Here is a 23,046-nt window from a genome sequence, read left to right as displayed (position 1 = left end):
TCGTTCGTTGGCTCGATCTCTCGCTCGCTCGCTCATTCGCTCGTCTTATACTATATCATTCGTACGGCGCGTGTGTGTGCCTGCGGAAGAACGGCTGCTGCGGGTTTGACAGGACGATGAAGTGGCTCGGTGCGAGCACCGCTGGCGCCGGTGGTGAACCGGCACCTTCAATACAACTGCATCATCCTTCAGCAAACGGTCACATACCCACGGTAAGAAAACAATTTTTTTCTCTTTGTTTCTATTATTTTCTCTTATTGCCCTTCTTCCTCTTTATTTTCTCTGTCTGCCTGCCTATCTCTTTCTCTCTCTCTCTCCCTCTCTCTCCTTTTCCTTCGACTCTTTATCTTTTTGCTCTCTCTCTCTCTCTCTCTGTCTCTCTCTCTCTCTCTGTCTCTCTCTCTCTCTCTTCCTCTCTCTGTCTCTCTCTCTTTTTTACTTAACCTTCTTCATATTTAATGCTTTCTTCTATTCCAACTAAAATAGGATAATGAAAACCGAAATCATTTTTTCGCAATTTTTTATTCATATAGTTTAGAAATATACGCGGGTTCAAATTAAAGATCGATCGTTTGAGATGAATGAGTCACTGTTGATACTTTGATTAACAAAGTTGTTAGTATATGCTATAGTATTAGATTATTATTGTAATAATATAAAATTATGTTAATTGTGTTCAAAATGGAAAGATGCAACATTGAAATATTGCAAGGTTTTTAAATATTTCACTACTCAAATATTGCATTAAATAAATAAGTAATTTATATTCTTCAAGACAGAGTCGTACATATAAAAACTTTGATAATTCTTTACTTAAGATGTACTATTGATTTATAACACGATAATAAATAAAGATTTTGTAAATAAGTTTAGGAAAAAATGTTTTCTTTAATTTTTAAAATATTATATACGTATCTAATTAATATAATTGTCATAAATGTGGTAATATTTGTTGTTATAAGGATGCAGAACAGTGTAGTCAAGCAATGGCGGGTGGTGATAGTATGAGAATACAGCCTGGTCAGGCTCATCAGATTGGAGCTAGTAGAACTCAAGATGATGCGATGGTTGGATATGTATTTCAACGACCTACAGAACCAGAATTTAATGCACAATCTGCAAATTTCCAAACAAAACAAACTCCAAGAACATGGACGTTAGCGGACGATACTATTGTCGATAATGTAAATAAATCTTAAATGGTTATATTACAATGAAAAGTAAATAATAAAAAATATTATATAATTTTTGAAATTATTTCAGAATCAAGAAAAATGGAAATATCCCATGACTAAACTCAGTATACCACAACAAAGTCAACCACAACAGTTGGGTTTACAAACAATGAATAACATACATTTACCATACGAGATTCATCCTATGCAGCTTAAGGTAATTACATCTTCTAATCACATTGTGTGTAATTAATAAATTTTATTAATTATCATATATGTTGTTGTAATTTTAATAAATTATTTATACAAATAGTTATTAACTATTATATGTATATTTTATATATTTATAGAGTGGAGCTCCTGGAGCAGAGCATTTGGTTTACCTTAATAATCAAATGACAGCCCAGCAGCAAGTCGCACTTTTTCACCATCAACAACAGCAGCAGCAGCAGCAATTTAGAAATGGACAGGTGAGTACATTGTGCAATAGAAATTAATCTTATATAAATCATTATATCGCAATGATTAAGAGGAATCTAATTTCATAAAAGTTTAATTTTAATGTATATTTTTAATTCATAAATGTTCTAGTGCAAACCAATTAAGCTATAATAATTTGATCAAAAAGTTACAATTTAGCGAAGGTGATTAGAATTAATATTGTTTATTAATTTATATAGATATCATAAATTATACAAATCTCATCTTTATCACACTTTGTACGTAGATATCGTTTTATTATATACGCATAATTAACTCGAACTCTTCGACTTGTGCACGAATTCATATCATTTGACATGATATCACGTTTTATTTGCACCATTTAATATATATACGTACGATTACGGATCTTCTATAATTATTTGCTTTCATTAAAAATGTGTATTTAAATACACTATTTTTATATTATTTAAACTTTTGATTTATTACAAATATATTGTAATAAATATTATAAACTGATAATATTATTTTAATAGTCCTAATATCAAGCAATGTGGCGATAGATAAAATATTTATAATCAATTATAAACAATACTCCTAATTTTGAGATTGAAGGATTTTGGTAGGAACGTCTAGCACGAATATTTCTAAAATTGAAAATTACGGGTTTATTCAATCATAAATGAATCGATTTAGGTTATGGTTGACATAGCGTGCCATGGACAAGGCCCACTCGATGAGTAAACTTGCGAAAATCGTGTCAAGGTTAAAATTCAGCTACTTGGTTGTCTATGCTTCAATGAATTACTTAGATAAATATTATCTGCTTAAGCAAGAATTATTACTGCTTAAGCAAGAATTTGATCGCATCCTTGAATTTAAACTATCAGTTCGTATTTCGCGCGCCATTTTTCGTTAAAAAAAGAAAGAATGCTTAGATTTTGGCGGTTTCCTAGTCACACATGAAATTCGAGCGTGCAAAAGTCTTTGGTATGAAGATAATTACGTTTAAGCATCAAACATCATGTTGATAAAACTTATTACGTTGTCAATATAAAATACAAAACATCTTATCATTTTGTTTAATCGTTTTACCGTGAATATCATATTGACATAATTGTTATTATTTCAATATTGTTATCGTACGTAACTTGAACCATTTTTTTTAGTGTTATTGAAAATGGTATCTCGTTGCAATAATTTCAATAATCTTCCCATGTAATAACGAGCATATATGCTTGAATTTGCATTTCGCATTTTTTTTCGAAAAAGAGAAAAGAAAGAAAAAGAAAAAAAAATTAATTCGGACTCGTTAGTTCGAGTTTGTCCACGCGGTCAAACTTTCTTGGATTTGCCATGAGAGGGCACGTGAGGTTTAAAAGAATGGCATAACGAATCTGTTTGGATGAAGGGTAGGCGCGAATTTTCTTGAAAATTCGTTGATTGGTCGAAATGAGTAGTCGCGCGTGGTACTCGCAAATAGTGGGGTGAAGAAAGAGATATAGTCGTTTACCGTCAACGACAGAGAGCGCTACGGTCGCGCGTCGTTCTTTGTTTCATTTAGACGATCAGTTCGTCTCGTCCAGCAGCGCAGAGAGGCCGGTCGAACAAGAAAATTTCGAGAAAACGAGGGGTGTCAAAGCTATTCGTAATAATTTCAACGACGCCGAACGTTACCCCGACGCTCGAAAGACGACGCGCATTCTCCGCGACATGCTAGGACGGACGTGAAGCTGTTCAGTAAACGCGTTGCGATCGATTCGCAAATCGTATCCCTGGAAATAAAACGCGTATTCGCGTAGTGTAAAAAAGTGTGCAAAGTGTGCGAGAGGAGAAAGGCATTGGAGGTGAACAAGAAGAAAAGGAATAGAGAGAAGAAAGTGCAGGAGGAGGAGGAAGAGGAAAAGAAAGTTGCGGTGGCGGTGGTGTAGAACGAAGAAGCAAGGAAGAACGAGCGCGGAACTACGTTTAGATAGCGGCGGTAGCATCGGTATACCGAAGGTGTCGAATCGTTGAACGGGCGGACCCAAGGATTCGCCGTCTCTCGCTCCCATCTCTCTTTCTCCCTTCTGTCTTTCTCTCTGCGCGTGTGTGTGTTACGTGTGAGTGAGTGAGTGAGTGAGTGCGTGCGTGCGTGAGTGTGTGTCTCGTACCGTTTCTACGTCACTAAGTCGCGCTCATCGGCTAGCTTGCCGGTGCCGAAGAGATACGGAGCGTGCACGTTTGTTCTTGGCCTCGAGGAAGGAAGAGAAAAAGGAAACGAACAAAACAGAAGAGAAGAGGAAGGAAGAAAGAGAAAAGCAGTGCTGCAGGATAGGAGGTGGCGTAGTGCGAGTTGAATCAACCGGCATCATCCACCCTTTCTCGTTCTCTCTTCGTAAAAGTTATTGGACGCAACGGGAGGGGGGCCGCCCTTTTACGACAGAGTCTTCGTTTCTCGCGCGTGCTACGGAACCTCCAGCGTCTCCACCATCACCTGCTTCTTCTCTTCCTCCTCCTCCTCCCCCTCCCCTTCCATCATCACCTCCTGTTCCTCATCCACCTCCACCACCACCACCACCACCTCCTTCTCCACCTCCATCACTTCGTCTCGTCTCGAAAAAATATATCCTTCCCTCTCCTCCCTTCTTCCCCTCTCTCCCATCGATCGAGCAGTGCATGTGAGAGAGTGCGCCGCGTCGAGTTTCTTCTCGTCCGGCGCGCGTTTGTTTGTGCTACGACGAAACGGGGTTAACGGCGAATCCAACGACGACGGCGGTGGTAGTGACGACGCAACGAGTTCTGCTTACGTCGGAGACGGTGGAGAGTTTCGGAGTAGGATACGGCCAGGGTGCAGGCACGAGCACAGGCGACTGGATGAAACCACCGGGGGATCTCTTTCTTTACTGCGACATGAAGGATCTGGGAGCCGATATGGTATTTACATCCAACGACGATGCGATCTCTTATCCTTTTTCGTTCTCTCTCCTTCCCCTCCTCTCGCTTTCTCATTTTCTTTTTCTTTCAAATTCTTCTTGACAATCGTATTCGTATTCGTATGCGTGTGAAAAGAAGCAAAACGTCAAACGCGTATCGCCGATGCGTCCACGCGTAGTAGCTGCGATCTTTTTTAGGTTATGATCGTTCTGGTCGCAGTGCCATGTCGCGCGGCGCATGGAAGTGTCGAAACACGCGCTTCTCGCCAATTCTTACCGGTCTTTTCTTTTTTCTTTCTTACTCTCTTACTTTTTTTTTTTTTACATTTCCTTAGCGATTATCCTCCATCAAATTTGCCTTTTTAGCTCTGTTTACATTTCTTTTTCTTCCTTTTTCGTTTTGTTCCCTTTGAGAAAAGAACAAATACGCGACTCAACAAATGTTTACTTTTTTTTTTGTGCATAGTAAACACCTTTGAAATAAAAGCGTCGGGAACTAAAACTCACGATGAAAATAAGAGCTACCGACTTTGAAAAATGTTTTCGTTCATCTTCATTTCGACTTTCCTAGGGTTTTAAAGATTCAAGTTCTTTTCGTATGTACTTTCGAATGGAACGAATTTAAGTGTACATTAAGATTAGAATCTACGTAAATATAGATTATATCGAAAGGACGATGTCCAAAGTGTTATTTGTTTCTATTCGTTAAGAGCAATTATTATGTTTTTAGCGATTATTATGCTCGCACGATTTGTTTATTTATTTGCTCGATATAAAGTTTTATTTAATACACAATTTATTATAAAATTAATTAATACGCATTCTATATAGGTTTAGATTAATTTTTGTTCTTAGATGTATTAACGTTCTTCAAAACTTTTTTTATATCTTTGATGCGTCGTTTGAGAAGAATTCCTTTTCAACGTCATTAAAGTTTAATGATATTATTAAACTTACTAGAGCACGCGTGATAGAAGAAAAATGAAAGTTACGTTTTTATAGTATTTATAATTATTATCACTACCGATATATAATTTTTCTAAAGCAAATAAGTTTTTATATTTTTCTTTCTTTAATTTTTTAATGTGCAATATATATAATTGTGAAAAAAGAACTAATTAGAATTTATTTCTAATCAAGATTAGTCGCGTAGTATAGGTAATTATGATAGGTAACCAATCGAATTTTTGTCATTTTCTGCTTCCTATTTATTACGTTCTTTTCTTATTTATTGTTTACATTCTCCTTGAATCGCAAAAATTTTATCATATACATATATTCTCTTTTTATCTATTTTACTTGAAAAGCTAGACGTCTAAATTAACGAGAGGAAGAACAAATTTTTTTTTTCCAATGTTTACATACGATTTAATATAATCTAGTATATAACTCTATTATATAATGTATATATATTAGAGTTCTATATCTTTATTTAGTTTAGTTATATATGTATACATAATAGTAAAAGAATATATGTACATATATAATAAAGAAATTATATTTGTAATAAATTAAACGTGAATGTATAATGTAACTAAACAGGAATGTTTTTGTTCTCTGTTACACGAATATATAATAATTAAATTTACGCGAGAATGTTAGCAAATTTTTGATCGATTTTATCCGATTTGAATCACACTTTAATCATCGTTTTGTTTCTATAAAATTCGCTTGGATCAGCTTGGATTCATTTTATTTGTTATCATTTTGTTTGCATACTCGTAATATATGCGAATTTTATACCTAGCTTTTGCACTAAAAAAGAAAAAGGAAAGAAAAAAATAAAAACAGGAAAAGAGGGAGGGAGAGAAGGGAAAACCATGTTCTTTAAATAATTTACGTAAAATTTACATAAACGATTGAAACGTATAATCGAATTTGTTTGTAATGTTATCAATATCCAAAATAGTCGAAGTATCTCGTTTTCATGTAACTCTGAATCAGCAATGGATTTATCGCTTAAAATGAACTAGATTTTAATAGAAATCGATTGTTTAAAAAAGGATTAGTATCGTAAACGAGTATTAAGATTTCATAGAATCGAATGATAATTATATTAAATAAATATTTAGAAATTTATAGTTACAAGAAGAAAAAGAAGAATATATACTACGTATATCGAGTCATATACAATAATAAATGATATATAACGTTATTGTATTTGCCGTTGATTTCCTAGAGTTGCGAGAAGTGATACATGCAGGTGTGACGTACACGTGTCGTTGAACCTAAACGTACCGGTCACGTTCCGTAGCCTATCACTGAATGTGTATGACAAGGACATCAACGTGCTAGTTGTTATCATAGTAATCCTTACTTATCGAATACTATGACGTCAAAATTCGCATAATTTTAAACGCTCATTTCCATCATCATTTCTAAGAGATACGTACATATCGATGTGTATTACAGTCCTTACTATCTGTAGGATCAATAATAAGACCCTTAATGTATATCGACGACTATTCATCATAACATTTTGAAGATTCATAACATATACATTAGATTAGGCAAATAGAAATTCCGAAAACTGAGGAATCGCGTGATATAAATCTCTTTATACGACAATGTAAACACAAGTATCGGTTAATCGAGATTCTTTGGAGACTGTCACTTTCATAATGACTTTTCTTACTTTCAGAATGAATCTAGTCACTTTCAAATTCATTTTATCAAGGTGTATGTATATATAAAAAAACGAACTTTCTTTTTTATTATTATTGATATTGATGGAGACTTAGATTATTTAGATATAGATAATTACTATGATGGGTAAAAAGAGAGAGTGAGTGAGTGAGAGAGAGAGAGAGAGAGAGAGAGAGAGAGAGAGAGAGAGAGAGAGAGAGAAGGAAGGAAGGAAGGAAGAAAAGAAAGAAAGAAAGAGATGGAGGGAATTTGCTTCCTTCGTGTGGTTGCTCCTCCAACGCGCGCGGACAGTGGCCGTGACCCGTGGCCGGGGGCCTGGGGAGGGGTCGGTGGCCCCGTGGCTGTTTAGCGACGTCCACGCTGCGCGTCGGAAGACCGACCGCCTGTGGTCGTGGTGGTGGGAGTAGACGGCTAGGCGCGCAATAGTGGGGGTAGCCGACGTTTCTCTCTTTCTCTCTCTAGTGGGTGGACGCGCCTGGCAGGGAAGCAGTGGCACGGAGGGTGCGGGTCCTAGCGCCCCGTCCTCCTACGATGCGAACGGTAGCGCGACGGAGAAACGATTTTGAGGGAGGAGGAGGGTATTGCCATCATTCTCTTTCTCTTGTTCTCTCTCTTTCTCTCTCTCTCTATCTCTCTCTCTCATACGCCGCGATGTGGAAAGCGTCTCCACCGGCCGGCGTCGCGGTCGATACTCGCGGCATATCATCCCCGGCTGACCGAGCCTTACCCTTACTCTCTTCTCCTTACTTTAGATTATATTCACAAGTTTTGATCGATGTGAAACGTTTCGTCGAAACCATTCGATCTCTCTCTCTCTCTCTCTCTCTCTCTCTCGTTTCTTCTCTTCTTTTCTCTTCTCCCTTTCTCTCGTTTCTTCTCTTCTCTTCCTTTCTCTTCTCTTCTCTTCTCTTCTCTTCTCTTCTCTTCTCTTCTCTTCTCTTCTCTTCTCTTCTCTTCTCTTCTCTTCTCTTCTCTTCTCTTCTCTTCTCTTCTCCCTTTCTCTTTCCTGTCTTCTCTCTTTCTCTCCTCCCTTCTTTCTTTCTCTCCCCTTTCTTTTTTTTCTTTTCTCTTCTAATCTTTTCTTTTTTCTCTCTTCTCTTCTTTTCTTTTCTCTCTTTCTCTTTCTCTCTCCCCCCTCTCTCTATGCTGTATGAAAACGTTCTTTTTAAATTCAGATCACATATCACAGATTTTTCTCTTTTGAATATCGGGATAGCTTTCGGACGTTGAATTACAACGAACCGCACTTTTTTCTTTTCTTTTTATTTTTTTATTGTGATGGCATCTTTACAATATCGGTCCTTTATCGTTTGATTTAAAGATACATTTAACGAAGTCGCCGATTCGTTCCGTCGTTTTCGAAGTGAATTGATTGACAAATGGAAGATTTGATAAAAATCGAACGAGTTATGCGGCTTTGTAAACCGGTTAGAATCCCATAGGAAAAATGATCGATCGAAAGGGACGAGATGGGCTCCTATCGCGTACAAACATGAAACAAGCTGAACTATCTTTTCGGCTTTTGCAGCAGACGTTTTATGTTGTACTTCGTCATATTTTCGTGAAATTTAATTTAAACGATATCTATATTAAACAAACCAAATCTGATTAGTATCTTGTGTATGATTTTTCAATTAGATATTTTTTGTTCAGTTTTTTATTTACTCTACGAAAAGTTATTCGATTTTGTTAGATAATAGTATACTCTAATAAAGTGTAATAATATTTTATTATTATTTTCATTATAGTAATATATTATACATTATAGTAATATATATATAATCAGTATATAAAAGTACTATTTTTATTTAAAGTTTTTATGTATGGAACCACGTGTTCATAGCTATGTATTCGTTCTTCGAACTATTACATTGAACTATAACCATGTACATACCTATGTATGTATGTATGTATGTATGTTCACTATCCATGTTATGTCGTACCATTGTCACGGCACACACGTATCGGGATACACCTGTATACAGAATTCCGAGATCCTCGTCCGTCTTTCCGTGCTTCTCTTCTCCTCGATTCTCTTTTTACCGCATTCTATTACGTCATGGATCTTAAGTTGCGCGAGGTTAGGATCGGTGCAACGGCCCCTCGGCGAAGAACTATAGTTGAGTCCCGAATGGAATCTCTGTATTTTTTCGTGCTGTCAAGAATAGGTGCGATTTATACGAATATACGATGGCTAAATTAATGTCATATTCGATTAATTTTGAGTTTTGAATCTGTATTTAAAAAAAAAAAAAGGTATATATGTATACGCAGATAAAATAAACAAGGAATATGTGTAAAATGCAAACAAGTATTAATCCAGTAGTTTTCATCAATTTATTTATATACATCAAATTTAAATTTGTCCAACGATTTATGACCTCGTTTTTCTTGTTTTAGATCGCTCCCTCGGCAAAAAAGCTCTGGGGTGTGGACGAAGGCGGTTCCAAGGACGAGGGTGGTGTAAAAGGTGGTGGGATACTTCACCTGGGCGACCACCAAATGTGGCGAGATTCTACTTGGAGCACCTCAGGTACTCCTTCTAATTTTGACAACTCCGTTTGTTGGATTTTAAATGATCGATCTTGTCGATGTGGATCATCTCAAATATTAATTCTAATTTTATAATACCTTCATTCGTTACATTTTAAATGATCCGATTCTGTAGACTTGGACCATCTCAAATATTAATTCTAATTTGAATATCTTCGTTTGTTACATTTTAAATGATGCGATTCTGTCGACTTGGACCATCTCAAATCTTCATTCAAATTTCGATATCTTCATTTGTTACACTTTGAATGGCAGATCCTGTCGATCTTATCCTGTTATTCCTTGATTTTTATCTCACTAACGTCATACATTTAGAAACATGAATGAATTGATATATTCGATCGATCGTATAATCGATCCTGTGATCGATTGGCGTCAAGTTTAAATACGATCTATGTTTATTTAGCGATGATGTCTTTGAAAGGCATATGCTATATGAAAAATGAGTTTGATTATTGATTGCAAAATGTATGATTAAAATTAGCAAAGCCAGGGTATCACTTTCGTTTCGTATTAAGACGAGAAATAATTCCACTTTATTGTTGGCGTCTTTCTACTCTAAGGCACCAGGTGAAGAAGACGCGTCTCGGTACCGTTGGCACGTTGGGGCGCGAGAGTGGCAGCGTGTTGCGAAACTGAACACTTGATTCCGCGACTTGAACGTGCACATGCGAGACGGTCCTGCGTGTGCGCCGCCTCCTCACGAGGATGGGTGCAACGCGGCTGTTGCTATGGCGACAGACGCCCGGCATCGGCATCGAGGGCGGTATAGGGGCAATGTCCCAACAACGCCAGGGACGTGCCTACCGATCCACCCTATGAGAATCTTCAACCCTCCCACCTTTAACCCTTTCGAATTCCTTCGATCAACGAAAATTCCATAGTTAGGGGAAGAGCTTTGCTAATTTTAATATCACATCGAATCTATCCCCGAATCTCCGTATCGTTTTACTCAGTTATTTCTTCTAGGTTCTGTTTTGTACGTTTTAAGATCTTAAAGTTAATGATCCTTAAAATTTCGATCGGGTAACTCTTGTTTGAACGAGAAATGATCGTTCTCGAATATATCGATATAATCTTTCTAATCTCTTTTTGTTCTTTTTTTTTTAAATTTTATAGATCATGCAGTGTCACAACCAATATCGATGGGTACGGGTAGACGTGTGGGTGTTGGGACCGGATATCATCATCAAACTTCAGAAGTTGGGACAGTCCTCAGCCCTAGAAGCAGGTTGGTCGAACGTTTCTAGATTTTTGATATCGAATATTTACCATGGAGTTTTAATTACGATCTAATCTGATATTTCCAAAATTCTGTTATATAAGATCATGTTTTTTTTTTGTTTAGTGAAACGGGTGGATTGGGAGTTAAGATGGTTGAATATGTACTTGGTTCAAGTCCCACAACACCGAAAGATTTAGAACCTCGAATGGTCTCTCTTAGATTGGTAAGTTCGACAAATGATGGTAAAGTCTTTTTAGTTTATTTTAAAATAAAAAAATATATATCGATATATATGATAGCAATAAACATATATATAATATTGTAAATATATGTATATACTTATACATATTTTTTGTTCCGTTTAGAATACCGACACAGATAAAAAAGAAAAAGACAAAGGATCTGCTAGTCCTTTTGATAGTTCGAAGGATGATGCTGGTCCACAAGGAAATGGATTAGCATCGCAAAATGGTCTTGACGATGATAAAGGTTTCAAGTAAGTATTGATCGATGGAAATGAAAACAAACTCTCGTAAGCTGGTTCGGCTTTCATTGATTTCATTGATTTCATTTGAAAGTCACTGAAGTATTTAAAATGCAGGAACTTTTCTTGGAATAGTTCCATACTTCCTAGAAAGAAATAAGTGTATACGTGAATGAATATCAAAGATAGTGATTGGTACTTGAACGTATAGTAAAGCTAAAACTGTGATGTATGAATAGCCTTGATAATAGACCTATTTTTACGTGTCATATACTTGCGAAGATTTATCAGTTTCGTCGGATGCGCCAAGAAAGAGTTATAACGATAATTGTCAAGGGCGTGCAAATTGGAAGCTGTGTTTATTTGCTTGTTTGTTTGCTTGCTAGCTAGCTTGCTTGCTTGCTTGGTGCTTGCACGCGGTCGACGATATCGCGCGCGCACGTGTTCTCTCGTTGTCTCTTTTCGTCAAGTAGCGCCATCTGCGACAGCGATCAGTACTCCTTTAAAAAAACATTACCGACATTTCTATACGATACGTTTTCTTCTTTTCAGTCGATACGTAAGCTTACGAGTATTTCAATCGATTAGAATCTTTAAAAATCTTTAATAAAAATTATTGTTTTATAGTAAATATTAATGTTATTCTACTCGTTTTTATATAATGATTTATGTGTAGAAGATTTTATACTCGTCAATTAATTACTACGAACATTGCGATTACGTTTTGTCATTTGCATTGTGATTATATTAAACGTACGGTTAATTTTATTGAATAATGTTACATCTATGATGGAATCTTGTAAAACCAGTTGATTATTTTTTAACGTGAAATTAGAATTCAGAGGCTCGGTCATGCGAGAACACTACATTGTAATTTTCAACTTTCTTTCTTTCTTTTGTTTTTTTAAAGGTTAGAATTTCGTATTTGCAAAAAAATATAGTTAATTATTTTTGATATAAATAATTAATGTATAACAGTGTTTATGAAAATAGTAGTTTGTTTCTTGCATGTTATCGATTATAAAGCTACATTTCTGCTTTCTTCTTTTTTTTTTGTAAAAGAAATATGTTACGCGTGTCACGAGCAACAATGCAGTCCCTGACATTTACTACGATGGTTTCATAGTATCTGGAGAACTACGTCATTCTTTTCCTTATATAGAAAATACATGGTCTTCTATCGTGTATTTCTTTTATTGCTAAGTTTAACGATACGATCGATGATTATTTTAATGAACCGTCGTCAATTGAAAATCATCATCGATCAAAAATCATGTTATATCTAAATGAAATAATCATATATCGTGTTAATTAAATAAAACTTAATTCGGTCAAGTTAATCATTATTTGTATAATTTGTTTCTTTTTCAGTCGTACACCCGGTAGTCGTCAACCATCTCCAGGCGAGGAAGAATTTCAGAAAAATGCTGCAGCAACGTTAGCAGTAAGCGCTGGCGGTGGTGGAGTCGTTTTGTTAAAACCAGGTGTTGATGTTGTTGGAAGCGAGGAACATTTTATGGCAGCGTTTGCTCCAGCGCCACCACATCATCTTCAACATCATCAGGCTCCACCTACGCATCATCTTCAACATCCTCATTCTCATGCGGCACAACTTTTTGGGGCGCAGGCGCCACCACCTCCGCAAGCTCCGCCACCTTCTCAGCAACAACAACAACAGCAAGGCCCACCTCAACCGCAAGACACTACAACTCATTTTGACGTACAGGTAAGTCCATTTTATTTCTTTTTTCTCTATAATTTATATAGGATATTTTATCACTTTTTTTCTTTCGTTGCAAAGAACGTCTACAAAGATGGTGCGTGTGATTATTTATGCGATGTGTCAATAGAAGAAAGGATATATATTCGAACGTGAACCAGATTCGATGCGAATTTTAATTCGCGCGAGATAAAAATAGGAAGAGAGGAGAATAATGTTTGAAATTCAACCATGGTACCGTTTACGATATCAATATAGAGAAAGAAGGAAGTGGTTAAATGGTATCGTCTTATCAAATTCAAACAATGAAATGTTAGAAATATCCGTCATAGTTTACAAACGTACATCGTTATTGCACAGACGAGAAAAAGAAGTTGTCTTGATCTTACATAGCAAGAATCTTCTATATTGGGGTCTTAGACGTTTGTAATTAACGCAATTACCTACTCACGTCCTATTATTTTTCCCTATGAAATATTCTAGCGATTATTATCATATGCATGGCAATTAATCGCACGAATTCATGATTATTATGATGATACTATTAGAAACGTATAAACCGTGAGCAACATTACGACAGTAGTTTCGTAGCAAACGTGTATCAGTTAGCGTCGTCGTCAAAGAGAAATATAATTAGACGATTTACGCGTCGATGAAAGGAAAAGATATACGTAAATACTGTGCGTTAGTAACATGAAAATCTCTTCTCTTTCTTTTGTCCTCGTCTTTTTGAGTAATAACATAAAGTACAATGGACGTCGATTAACTTTATCTCTCTCTCTCTCAACAGAGAAAAATCACATCTAATTAAATATTTCCTTAGAGAGATAAGTCTGTAAGTTTCCTTTCGACACGAGCGAAATAAGCGATATCAAAGATATTTGCATATACCGGATGAATTCGGACGACAAAGGAATTTAGGAGTGGGAGGGAGGGCTAGAAGGAGAACGAAGAACGACCTTGTCCTGCGGCGCAGACAAACGTATAAATCATAGAGTGACAGCCTCTCGACGTCTACTTCCAAACCCATTCGGAAAATAGAACGGTCGATATACGTCTAACCACTTCGTCGACATTCACACGGGTTCATAGGCAAAGTACATGTGTTTACATATGTGTGTGTGTGTGTGTGTATGATGTATGTATGTATAGGATACGTTCATACTCATCTCTTACGAGTTACCAAATCGTTCACATCTATATATGTATAATATCGGCAAATGTACTCTCCGGCTTCTCTTCATTCGCTAGATTCTACGAAACATGAATCGCAAATCGTCTGAACGTCACTTTTCTTTTTCATATACATATAGATATAAAAAGCTTCATTGTAATCTTTTCTGTCGCACTCGTATGATAGACGATTGAAAACTTCTTGCTCTACGATTAGACGCGCTTTCCTTTCAAGAACAGCTGTACGAAAGAAAAGAATGAGATCCTTACATTCCTATCAGCGACGTAATATCTCTCTCTCGCTTTCTTGCTCGCTCGCTCGCTCGCTCGCACATGCGCGTTCTTGGCGAAAACGAGGCTTTAGAACCCTTCCGGCACGAAGCACGTGAGGAAGGATTAGTCCGGATAGGACGACAGAAAGAGTAGCGGGGGACGAATAAATCGAGGTCGATTCAAGTTTTCTCGCGGAACCTTGAAGCTTTCGAAGAGCGAAAGTCGACACGTTCTCAGAAGCATCCTGCTTGGACCACTCTGATATATTCTCCTTGACAAATCCACCGGTTGTCTTTTTTCTTCTTCTTTTTCTTCTTTTTTTTACGTTTTCAACGTGGTCAAACTGCTTTTCTATTTCTTCGATTTATATGGTTTTTGATTAAAATATGAATCTCTTACGTACGTATTTCATTTCTTCTTCGAATCTTATCTTGATTTCTAAACACATTTTTAGTTGGTCACGTAAAGGTACTACGTCTTTTTTGTGTTAATATATCATTTAGTCATGTATAGGTTGTATTCAGTATTAACATTTTAATACTAAATTGGAAACTGAAAACATTCGCAATAATATAAGAGTATTTAATGAAAGTATACGAAAATATGTACTACCGATACGTGATTGGTGCGCTTAAATGACATTTATAATATATACGGTGAATCAATAATTACTCACTGATCACAAAAAAAAAGAAATCTTTTTATATACCAAAATTATTGAAACACGAACTTATTTATACTTTAAATTTCTTGTCCGTTCATTAAAACCGACATTTTATCTAAAATAATTTTTATAAGATCGATAAATAAAATACATAGCCATATGTGTATTTAAAACGACAGTAATTATCGAATCACTCTGTATAAACATAAAGACATTATCCGCACGAAGATCCTGCTAAAAATGTCAAATAGTCAACAAATTCGTTGGAATTTATAGCTGCTTTTTTTTCTCCCCTTCAAAATTGTATTACATCACTCATTACTTAATTAAAGGTAATTCTTGAATAACACGGTAATCTCGCGTGCTTTTTCTTTCTTTCTCTTTCTGTCGTATATGTCACTCTTACCAACTACCATAAGCATCCTCAAGATCGTCACGAAGAGATTTAGCAAGCATAGTCGGTTAATATCGTTCTAAGGAAGGAAGCACGCTAGAATTTTCCACGTGGCTCGCGATACGCACAGGTGCTGCAGCTAACATTCTCTATCCTTCTTTCTCTTTCCCCTCCTCCTCCTCTTCTTCCTCCTTCCTCCTTCTCTTCATCTCTTCCTCCCTCTTACCTTTCTCACCCTTTTTGCTCTTTTTCGCTCTCATCGTACGCTCGGATGAAATCGCAGAAAATCGCTTTTAACGCGAAGGGGAGATTGCAAAAAAGTTTAGCCGCATTTAACTCGCCTTTTGAAAAGTCTGTGTTAGACGAAGGTCATCTGCTTTCGAAGATCTCTCTCTGTCTCTCTCATTCTCTCTGTTATGGCATGGCATGGAGTAACGTTATGTCAACGAGAATCTCACGAGATATCGACCTTTCGTTTACATTCTCTCTCTCTCTCTATCTCTTCCTTTCTCTTTCTCTTTTCCCGTTTATTCTTTAGCTTTTTTTCAAGTCTTGCGCTTGATGGTGGTTGCTGGTGCACGTTGCTTCGATATGTGCTTACATAAAAATAGAACTCCGAACAGAGAGAAAGAGAAGCAAGCAAGCAAGAGAGAGAGAGAGAGAGAGAGAGCATTATGTCGGGATTTATGCAAGAACGTGCATGCGCTTGTTTGCTACTCTCTTATCCGCGCGTGCTCGTGTGTGTTTGTGTGTTTGTGAGTGGAGGGAAGTTGTGCTAGTAGGAAAAGTGCGTGGACGCATGAGACGAGTCGTTCTCTGATCGTGTTATTACGCGAAGGCTCGTGCTTAGCAGTGCATGAAGCGATTCCCAGACCTCGTTTCCTCTCTTTCCCCACTCTTTTACACCACCCTCTCCTTCCTCTCTCTCTCTCCCTCTCTCCCTCTCTCTGTCTTTCTATGTTCTTCTTCTTCTTTCTCTTCTTGGACGCAAAAAGAACGACAAAGTCGACGAAGGCAAAAGATGGATAGATAGATGAGAGAAAAAGAGAGATACAGAGAGTCGAAGAAGACTCTGTTAAAGGTGTAGACTCACACACTGGCGCACATTTAGAAGGGATCGGGTTGTTGACTCACTGCCCATTCAGCATAAAGTGCAACGACTTCCTCCGATGAAAATCTGTATCATCGCCCGAAGGCGCGCACATCTTTTTTCTCAGCTGGTGCGCCGGGGATTCCGAGTGATTTTCAACGAAGTCGTCTCGGTCAGAGATTCCACATTTCCACCTTGATTATTCGTCTTCATCCGTTTTTTTCCTCCCGATTCTCTCTCTCTCTCTCTCTCTCTCTCTCTCTCGTTTTTTCTTTTTTGCTAACCTCCTCCACACTCCACCTCCTCCTCCTCCTCCTCCTCTCTCTATCTCTCGAGAGATCTAGATTCTTTGGCAACACTCTCCTAAAATTTTTCTTCCCAGATGTTCGATTCAACGTTCTAGTTAAAAAAATTTCTTCGACACGAGCAGAGAAACCATTTTCATAGATCTTGTTGATCGCAACATCGTTCTAAGAACTATCTAATTTATTCCACGTTCCTTTCGATATATCTCAGTCGACTTTACGACGAATTCGGTTGCTAACTCTCGAATCGTACCGAAGAAATATGGTATATGAGGCCAAACGCTTGTCAGTCATTCTAAGATATTTTTGGTGTGTCTTTACATAATCGTCGTTATGTGCGCACATCTTACAAGGTCGATAGTCCTTCTTTTTTCTTCTATATTTGATCGTTTGCAAAAACGATGGCGATGGTGTTAGGACATTCGTTCGATTTGTCGATAAAAGAAACAACAGAAAAAAGGGGGAGAGGGAGAAAGAGAGAGAGAGAGAGAGAGAGAGAGAGAGAGAGAGAGAGAGAGAGAGAGAGAGAGAGAGAGAGCCGAGACGAGAAAATTCTAACGAAGAAACGATTTTGAACCTTTCGAAGGAAGATTTTTTTTTTCCAGGAGTATTTAGAAACAATGGGCGTCGCGAAGCGCGGTTGGCATCATTACCAGTACAATATTCTGCGTTCCATGTTGAAGACGACACTCCAGGCTGAATTATTAATGAAAAGAGAGATCATTAGTCTGAGAAGAACGGTCGCGGTAGTTCTCTCTCTCTCTCTCTCTCTCCCTCTCCCTCTCCCTCTCTCTCTCTCTTTCTCTCTCTCTGTGGGTGGGCGCACACGCGGTGTAGGTCCTAATTAAAATCTCGGATCGGCCACGAAGTCGAATCTAGGCTAGAAACTAACTCGAGGTGGCCACTCCACCTTCACCTCCAACCCTTCGCTTCTTCTCGCCTCTGACGTTCGTTGTATATATGGGACTCTCTTCGTAGACTACTAGGGAACGCGCTGAAATCGTGACCAAGTGCGAGATTTGGCAAGAGTCGAGCCATTTTAAATCTTTCTTCTTCTTTTCTTTCTTTCTATTCTTATTTATTTTCTTTTCTCTTTCTCTCTCTCCTCCTCCTCCCTTGACGATGTGTTGATAGATAAATCGGTAAACGCAACGGCCATCCTTATTAACCGATCCCTTTTTCTTTTTTTACTCGTTACTCGTGATATAAAACATCTTCGTTGAGCACGCACATCTTTAAACAACACGCGTTAATTACGTTACTTGCGATAATTAAATATTAGAAAATGTAATCCGACTAATTTGAACAAACCACATTGCCTCGCCTAGAATGTAATATCTTTCAATCCGGGTCACTGCGGTATTCCGAATGCCGCCTGTGAGTGGTAAGTGAGTAACAATACCTTCTTTATACAGTTTATTCAAAGAACGGTCAAGAAGTAATATCGATAGAACGTGTCTTGTACATGTCTCTTGAAAGATCCCTTTTTAAGGGATATAATAATAATAATAATAATAATAATAATAATAATAATAATAATAATGATGATGATGATGATTATGATGATGATGATAATGATAATGATAATGATAATGATAATGATAATGATAATGATAATGATAATAATAATAATAATAATATGACATTAAGACTCGTGGGACTTTAATTATAATATATATTATTAACGTCATTATAATGATCGGTCAAAAGCATTACTTCACAATATTCTGTTTGAAACTGAATTTCCTTTACTGTGTGAATTGCTTACACATTTAGGTAATAGTAGATGTAAGAGTCGATTGTTGCTCCTAGGATTTGAACATTTCTTCGTTCATTTTCAATACGTATTTTAAATTTCCGGCGTTTATCATTCTCTCTCTTTTTCCCTCTCTCTCTCTCTCTCTCTCTCTTCGTTCGAAAGCTAAAATTTTCTAAAGTAACTTTCGAGCTTGCGCACTACGAGTTTTACAGCTTTTTCCGACTCGCGCGTTTATCATGCCAACGTCATAGGTGTTGCTCTTGCGTTCGGAGGTAGGCTGCTTGCTCGCTCGCTCGCTTGCTCGCTTGCTTGCTTGCTTGCTTGCTTGCTTGCTTGCTTGCTTGCTTGCCTGTCCCAGCCAAGTATTTTTATACCTAGCCATCGCTTCTGTGAACATTTTTATTATAATAAGAGATTGTAGGGTGCGCCAAGCGTTAGCGTGTTTCACTAGGGTTGCTAGCGAAAGGGAGAGAGAGGGGGTGGGGAAAGGAGCTCGAGAGTATGTAACACGCTAGTTCGCGTGTTCGTCCATCCCTTGGAATTCAGCGGTTCTCAACTTTTATTGTTGCTTTGACCCCTACTGATGTCAAAGAGATTCAACCCCCTTTCACCCTATCTTCCTTTCTTTTCTTTTCCCTTATTTAAATTCGAGACTCGTTTCTCACTTTATACAATATTTTTCTTTTTCAATCCGTTGTAATCAAATTTTTGTTTGGGCCTATAAGAAAATAATTAATGTTTATTGTAACGTCTAACTAATTATAATTTTTAATTATAAATGAACAATTATTATTTTTTTTTCTTTCGACAATAAAATGAAATGAAATGAAATTTAAAAGGTACGAACGTTGTGCGATTCAAAGTTGGCTTCAACATGACGATATTACATGGTTAAAAGATTCGATGATTTTTACGTTTTCGTCAAATCTAATCGAAAAGTATATTTTGAAAATCTGTGTCGGTGAAAGTTCTCGAAACGTTACGCCTATCACGATAAGAACGATTTAAAGCTAGGACGGAAAGGGTGAATCAATGATTTCACTTCCTCCTGTATAAGCTTCGGTATATATATATATATATATGGTCATGTGTGTTCATGTTATTTAGACGCGTGGTCGTAGTCGTAATCGTCGTTGTAGTTGTTGTCGTCGTCGTCGTCGTCGTCGTCGTCGTCGTCTTGTCGCCGTCTCTTTCACAAAATCAGGCTAGCTTAATAGAGTGTGTGTATGTGTATTGCTTCGGCTTGATTTTATTATCCAGAGAATACTTCTCTTTTTCCCGCGGTTTCGTGATACAAAGCAGCTCGTTGAGAGAATTAATCGGCTCTCTCGTTCTCTCTCTCTTTTCTCTTTTTCTCTTTCTCTTCTCTTCTCTCATTCGTTCGAAGCAACGATTTAGACGGTAAGGTGTGTAGTAGTAACGTTTCGAAGAGTAGAGAAGAGAATAATAAGAGAAAGAACACTAAGGGTTGGGAAGAAAGGAGTAGTGGAAATCGTTCCAAGCGAGCGTGGTTTCTTTTTCCCCTTAAGAGAATCGGCACGAGGAGGGACATCGTTCGCGATGGCCGATACATATCCAACTATAATCGGCGCGCATTCGGAAAGGATAGATTTTACAATCGTACTTGCGCGTTCAATCTTAGATAATATATCTACTCTTAGATGTTTCTGAAGGAGGAAGACAGTCAGTAGGACGAAGAGAGAAATACGAAAGATACTATATATATATATATGTATGTATGTATGTATGTATGTATGTATGTATGTATGTATGTATGTATGTATGTATGTAGTGGCGGAGTATTGGTGGTGGTGGTGGTGGACGAGTTGAGAAGAAAGGTAGAAAACGAACGAACGAGTTTTCTTTTTTTTTCCTTCTCTCTTTCTCTCGTCTCTTGAATCTATCCCTGTCGTTCGTCGTCATCATCGTCGTCGTCGACGTCGACGTCGTCGTCGTCGTCGTCGTCGTCGTCGTCGTCGTCGTCGTCGTCGTCGTTCCTTGCTCCTCTTCCCCTTCCTAGTACCTCTCGCTCTCTCTGATCTTCTCGCTTGTGGCTGTCTCTTTCTATGCGTCGCCATATTGGTGTATATGTGGCCGCAAAAGGGAAAGGGGGAAGCTGCTTGTAGACAATAGGCTGTTGGCTATGGACGATGACAATATGCCCCGGCTACGCGAGAAAGAGCGGCTCCGTTTCTCTCCCCTCTCGTCTCTACTCCATCTACCCCTTCTCCCCCTTCCAGTGTCCCCCTTAACTCCCCCTCCTCCCTCCACTCTACCTCTCTATCTTCCTTTCTCTCTCTTTCTCTTTCTCTTTCTCTCTCTCCATCTCCCTCTATCTCTCTCTTATTCTCTTTTGTACCTTCCGCTCTTCCCCTTTCGTACACTTCTGCTTTCTTCGCTCTTCTTCTCCTCCTTTCGGCTTCTCCTCTTCTCTCACGGTCCTTCGGCTCTTCAACGTCCCTGAGAACCCTCGAGATAGCACGGCGTACATGAAAATTAAGGCACGGCCAATTAAAGCCGCGCCAAACGCCAAGCAGGGTTCCTCTCTTTCCTTCTGTCCCTCTCCCTTTCTCCGGTCTCTCTTTATCTCTGCTCTCTCCAAGAGAGTCCTCGCCTTCTATCTTTTCCACCTTCCGTATCCTGTCCTCTTCCTCCTTCCCCTCCTCCTCCACCTCCCTCTCCTTCTTCATCTTCCTCTTTTTCTTCATCTTCTTCTTCTTCTTCGTCTTCTTCTTCATCTTCTTGATCTTCTACTTCTACTTCTTCTTTTACCCCTTTCTACCTCTTCGAAAGACGACGGAAACTTCGTTTGAAGAAAATCTTTCAGCGAGATCATCCTCCTTTTTTTCTCGGATCGAATCGTTTGAAGTATGTAATTCGTAAACGTAATTGGTTCTTCAAGCTGCGCCTATGCTTAGTTACTTGTTCGTACTCTTTTGATTAAATTCGATAGGATAGATATTTTTTTTTTCTTGTCTCACATTATTATCGTATTTCCTCGTTACCAGTAGAGAGAGATAGATAACGCTTGATCTTTTTCTTCTTTTTTTTTTTCGATTTTTCTCTCTCTTTTTTTATTACTTCGCGGCGACAGTAATTATCGATCGTGCTATTTACTTCCAACTATTTCTATATGGAAACGTTTCATTAACGAAAATCGTATCATCGTATCAGACTAGAGAAATATGCGCTTGGCATTACTTTGAATGACAGACTTCTCAACGATGTGTTTTCCTCCTCCTGTACCTTCGGGAGATTCTATTGAAAAAAGGGTGAGCCGTCGTACTACTCCTGCTGTTGCTGCTGCTGCTGTTGCTGTACGAGAGGTAGTCAACTTCTTTTTGAAACTCGCAAAACTTGTACGCCTTTATCTCACCCTCGTTCGTCGTTCGAGCGCAGGTGGTTGCGAGTTGGAGTATAGGGCTCTCTCTGCATATGGTCTTTTTCATTGATTTTGTAAAGAAGGAACGACGCTCGAAATGAATAGCTTCTCTCTCTCTTTCTCTTTCTCTCTCTACTCTATCTCTATCTACCTATTTCTTTCTCTTTCTATTTGTGTCTCTTCGAACTTTGGTACATGTCATTCGTCATTTTTAATAGATTCATGAACGAAAAGAAGACTGGATAGATCTTCGAAAAATCGAAAGAGCGATACACGATTATTGACAAAGCAACGAAATCAAATATTCGTTATCGTTATCATTATCGGAAATGACCCGTTTGCTTCTGAATATAAATATTTTTCCTAACTAATCTTATTACAATTATTTTGATCTTTCACGAAGAAAGATCAATTAGTTCGTCGACGGAAATAAGTTGGAACCTGATAGTAATTAAAAGCGTTACGTATGAACAAGTAATCCGAACATAGTGGATAAAATAAAACTTTTTACTTATTAATTTATTTCTTATGTTTCTTTTTCTTTTTTTCTCCTCCTCGGAAAATTGTAACTGACTGTCCGTTTCTAGCGAAGTGTCATTCATTTTTATCCGATCGTGCTTGTTGAAAAATTTGAAAAATCTCGTTTGTTTTCGTCCCAAGACGACAACGACAATGACAACGACGACGACGATGACGACGATGATGACGACGACGACGACAACGACAACGATGATGATGATGATGATGACGACGTCGTCGTCGTCGTCGTCGTCGTCGACGACGACATGACGACGACGACGATACAGGAAGCCCTCCGCTTTGTCATGTCCTCCTGTACTGAAGAGGT

General features: G+C 37.9%; 1 protein-coding gene across 3 annotated transcripts in view; it reads left to right on the top strand.

Annotated features, from left to right (window-relative positions):
* Positions 1 to 71: 71 nt before the first annotated feature.
* The window catches only part of LOC127073065 (maternal protein pumilio), a 65,503-nt gene continuing 42,528 nt past the window's right edge, over positions 72 to 23,046 (top strand). For 2 of the 3 annotated variants that reach the window (XM_051014094.1, XM_051014093.1), the window contains exons 1-9: positions 72 to 212; positions 963 to 1,184; positions 1,264 to 1,392; positions 1,526 to 1,645; positions 9,578 to 9,710; positions 10,850 to 10,961; positions 11,079 to 11,178; positions 11,321 to 11,451; positions 12,811 to 13,165. In XM_051014094.1, the coding sequence (XP_050870051.1) occupies positions 117 to 212; positions 963 to 1,184; positions 1,264 to 1,392; positions 1,526 to 1,645; positions 9,578 to 9,710; positions 10,850 to 10,961; positions 11,079 to 11,178; positions 11,321 to 11,451; positions 12,811 to 13,165 (1,398 nt within the window). In that variant the 5' untranslated portion in view covers positions 72 to 116. Of the gene's footprint in view, positions 213 to 962; positions 1,185 to 1,263; positions 1,393 to 1,525; positions 1,646 to 2,912; positions 4,533 to 9,577; positions 9,711 to 10,849; positions 10,962 to 11,078; positions 11,179 to 11,320; positions 11,452 to 12,810; positions 13,166 to 23,046 lie in introns of those variants that run through there. The other variant, XM_051014096.1, reaches the window with a different exon arrangement.

Source organism: Vespula vulgaris, chromosome 2 (assembly GCF_905475345.1).
Source record: "Vespula vulgaris chromosome 2, iyVesVulg1.1, whole genome shotgun sequence".
Classification (NCBI taxonomy): Eukaryota; Metazoa; Arthropoda; class Insecta; order Hymenoptera; family Vespidae; genus Vespula; species Vespula vulgaris.
This window is presented reverse-complemented; position numbering and strand designations above follow the sequence as displayed.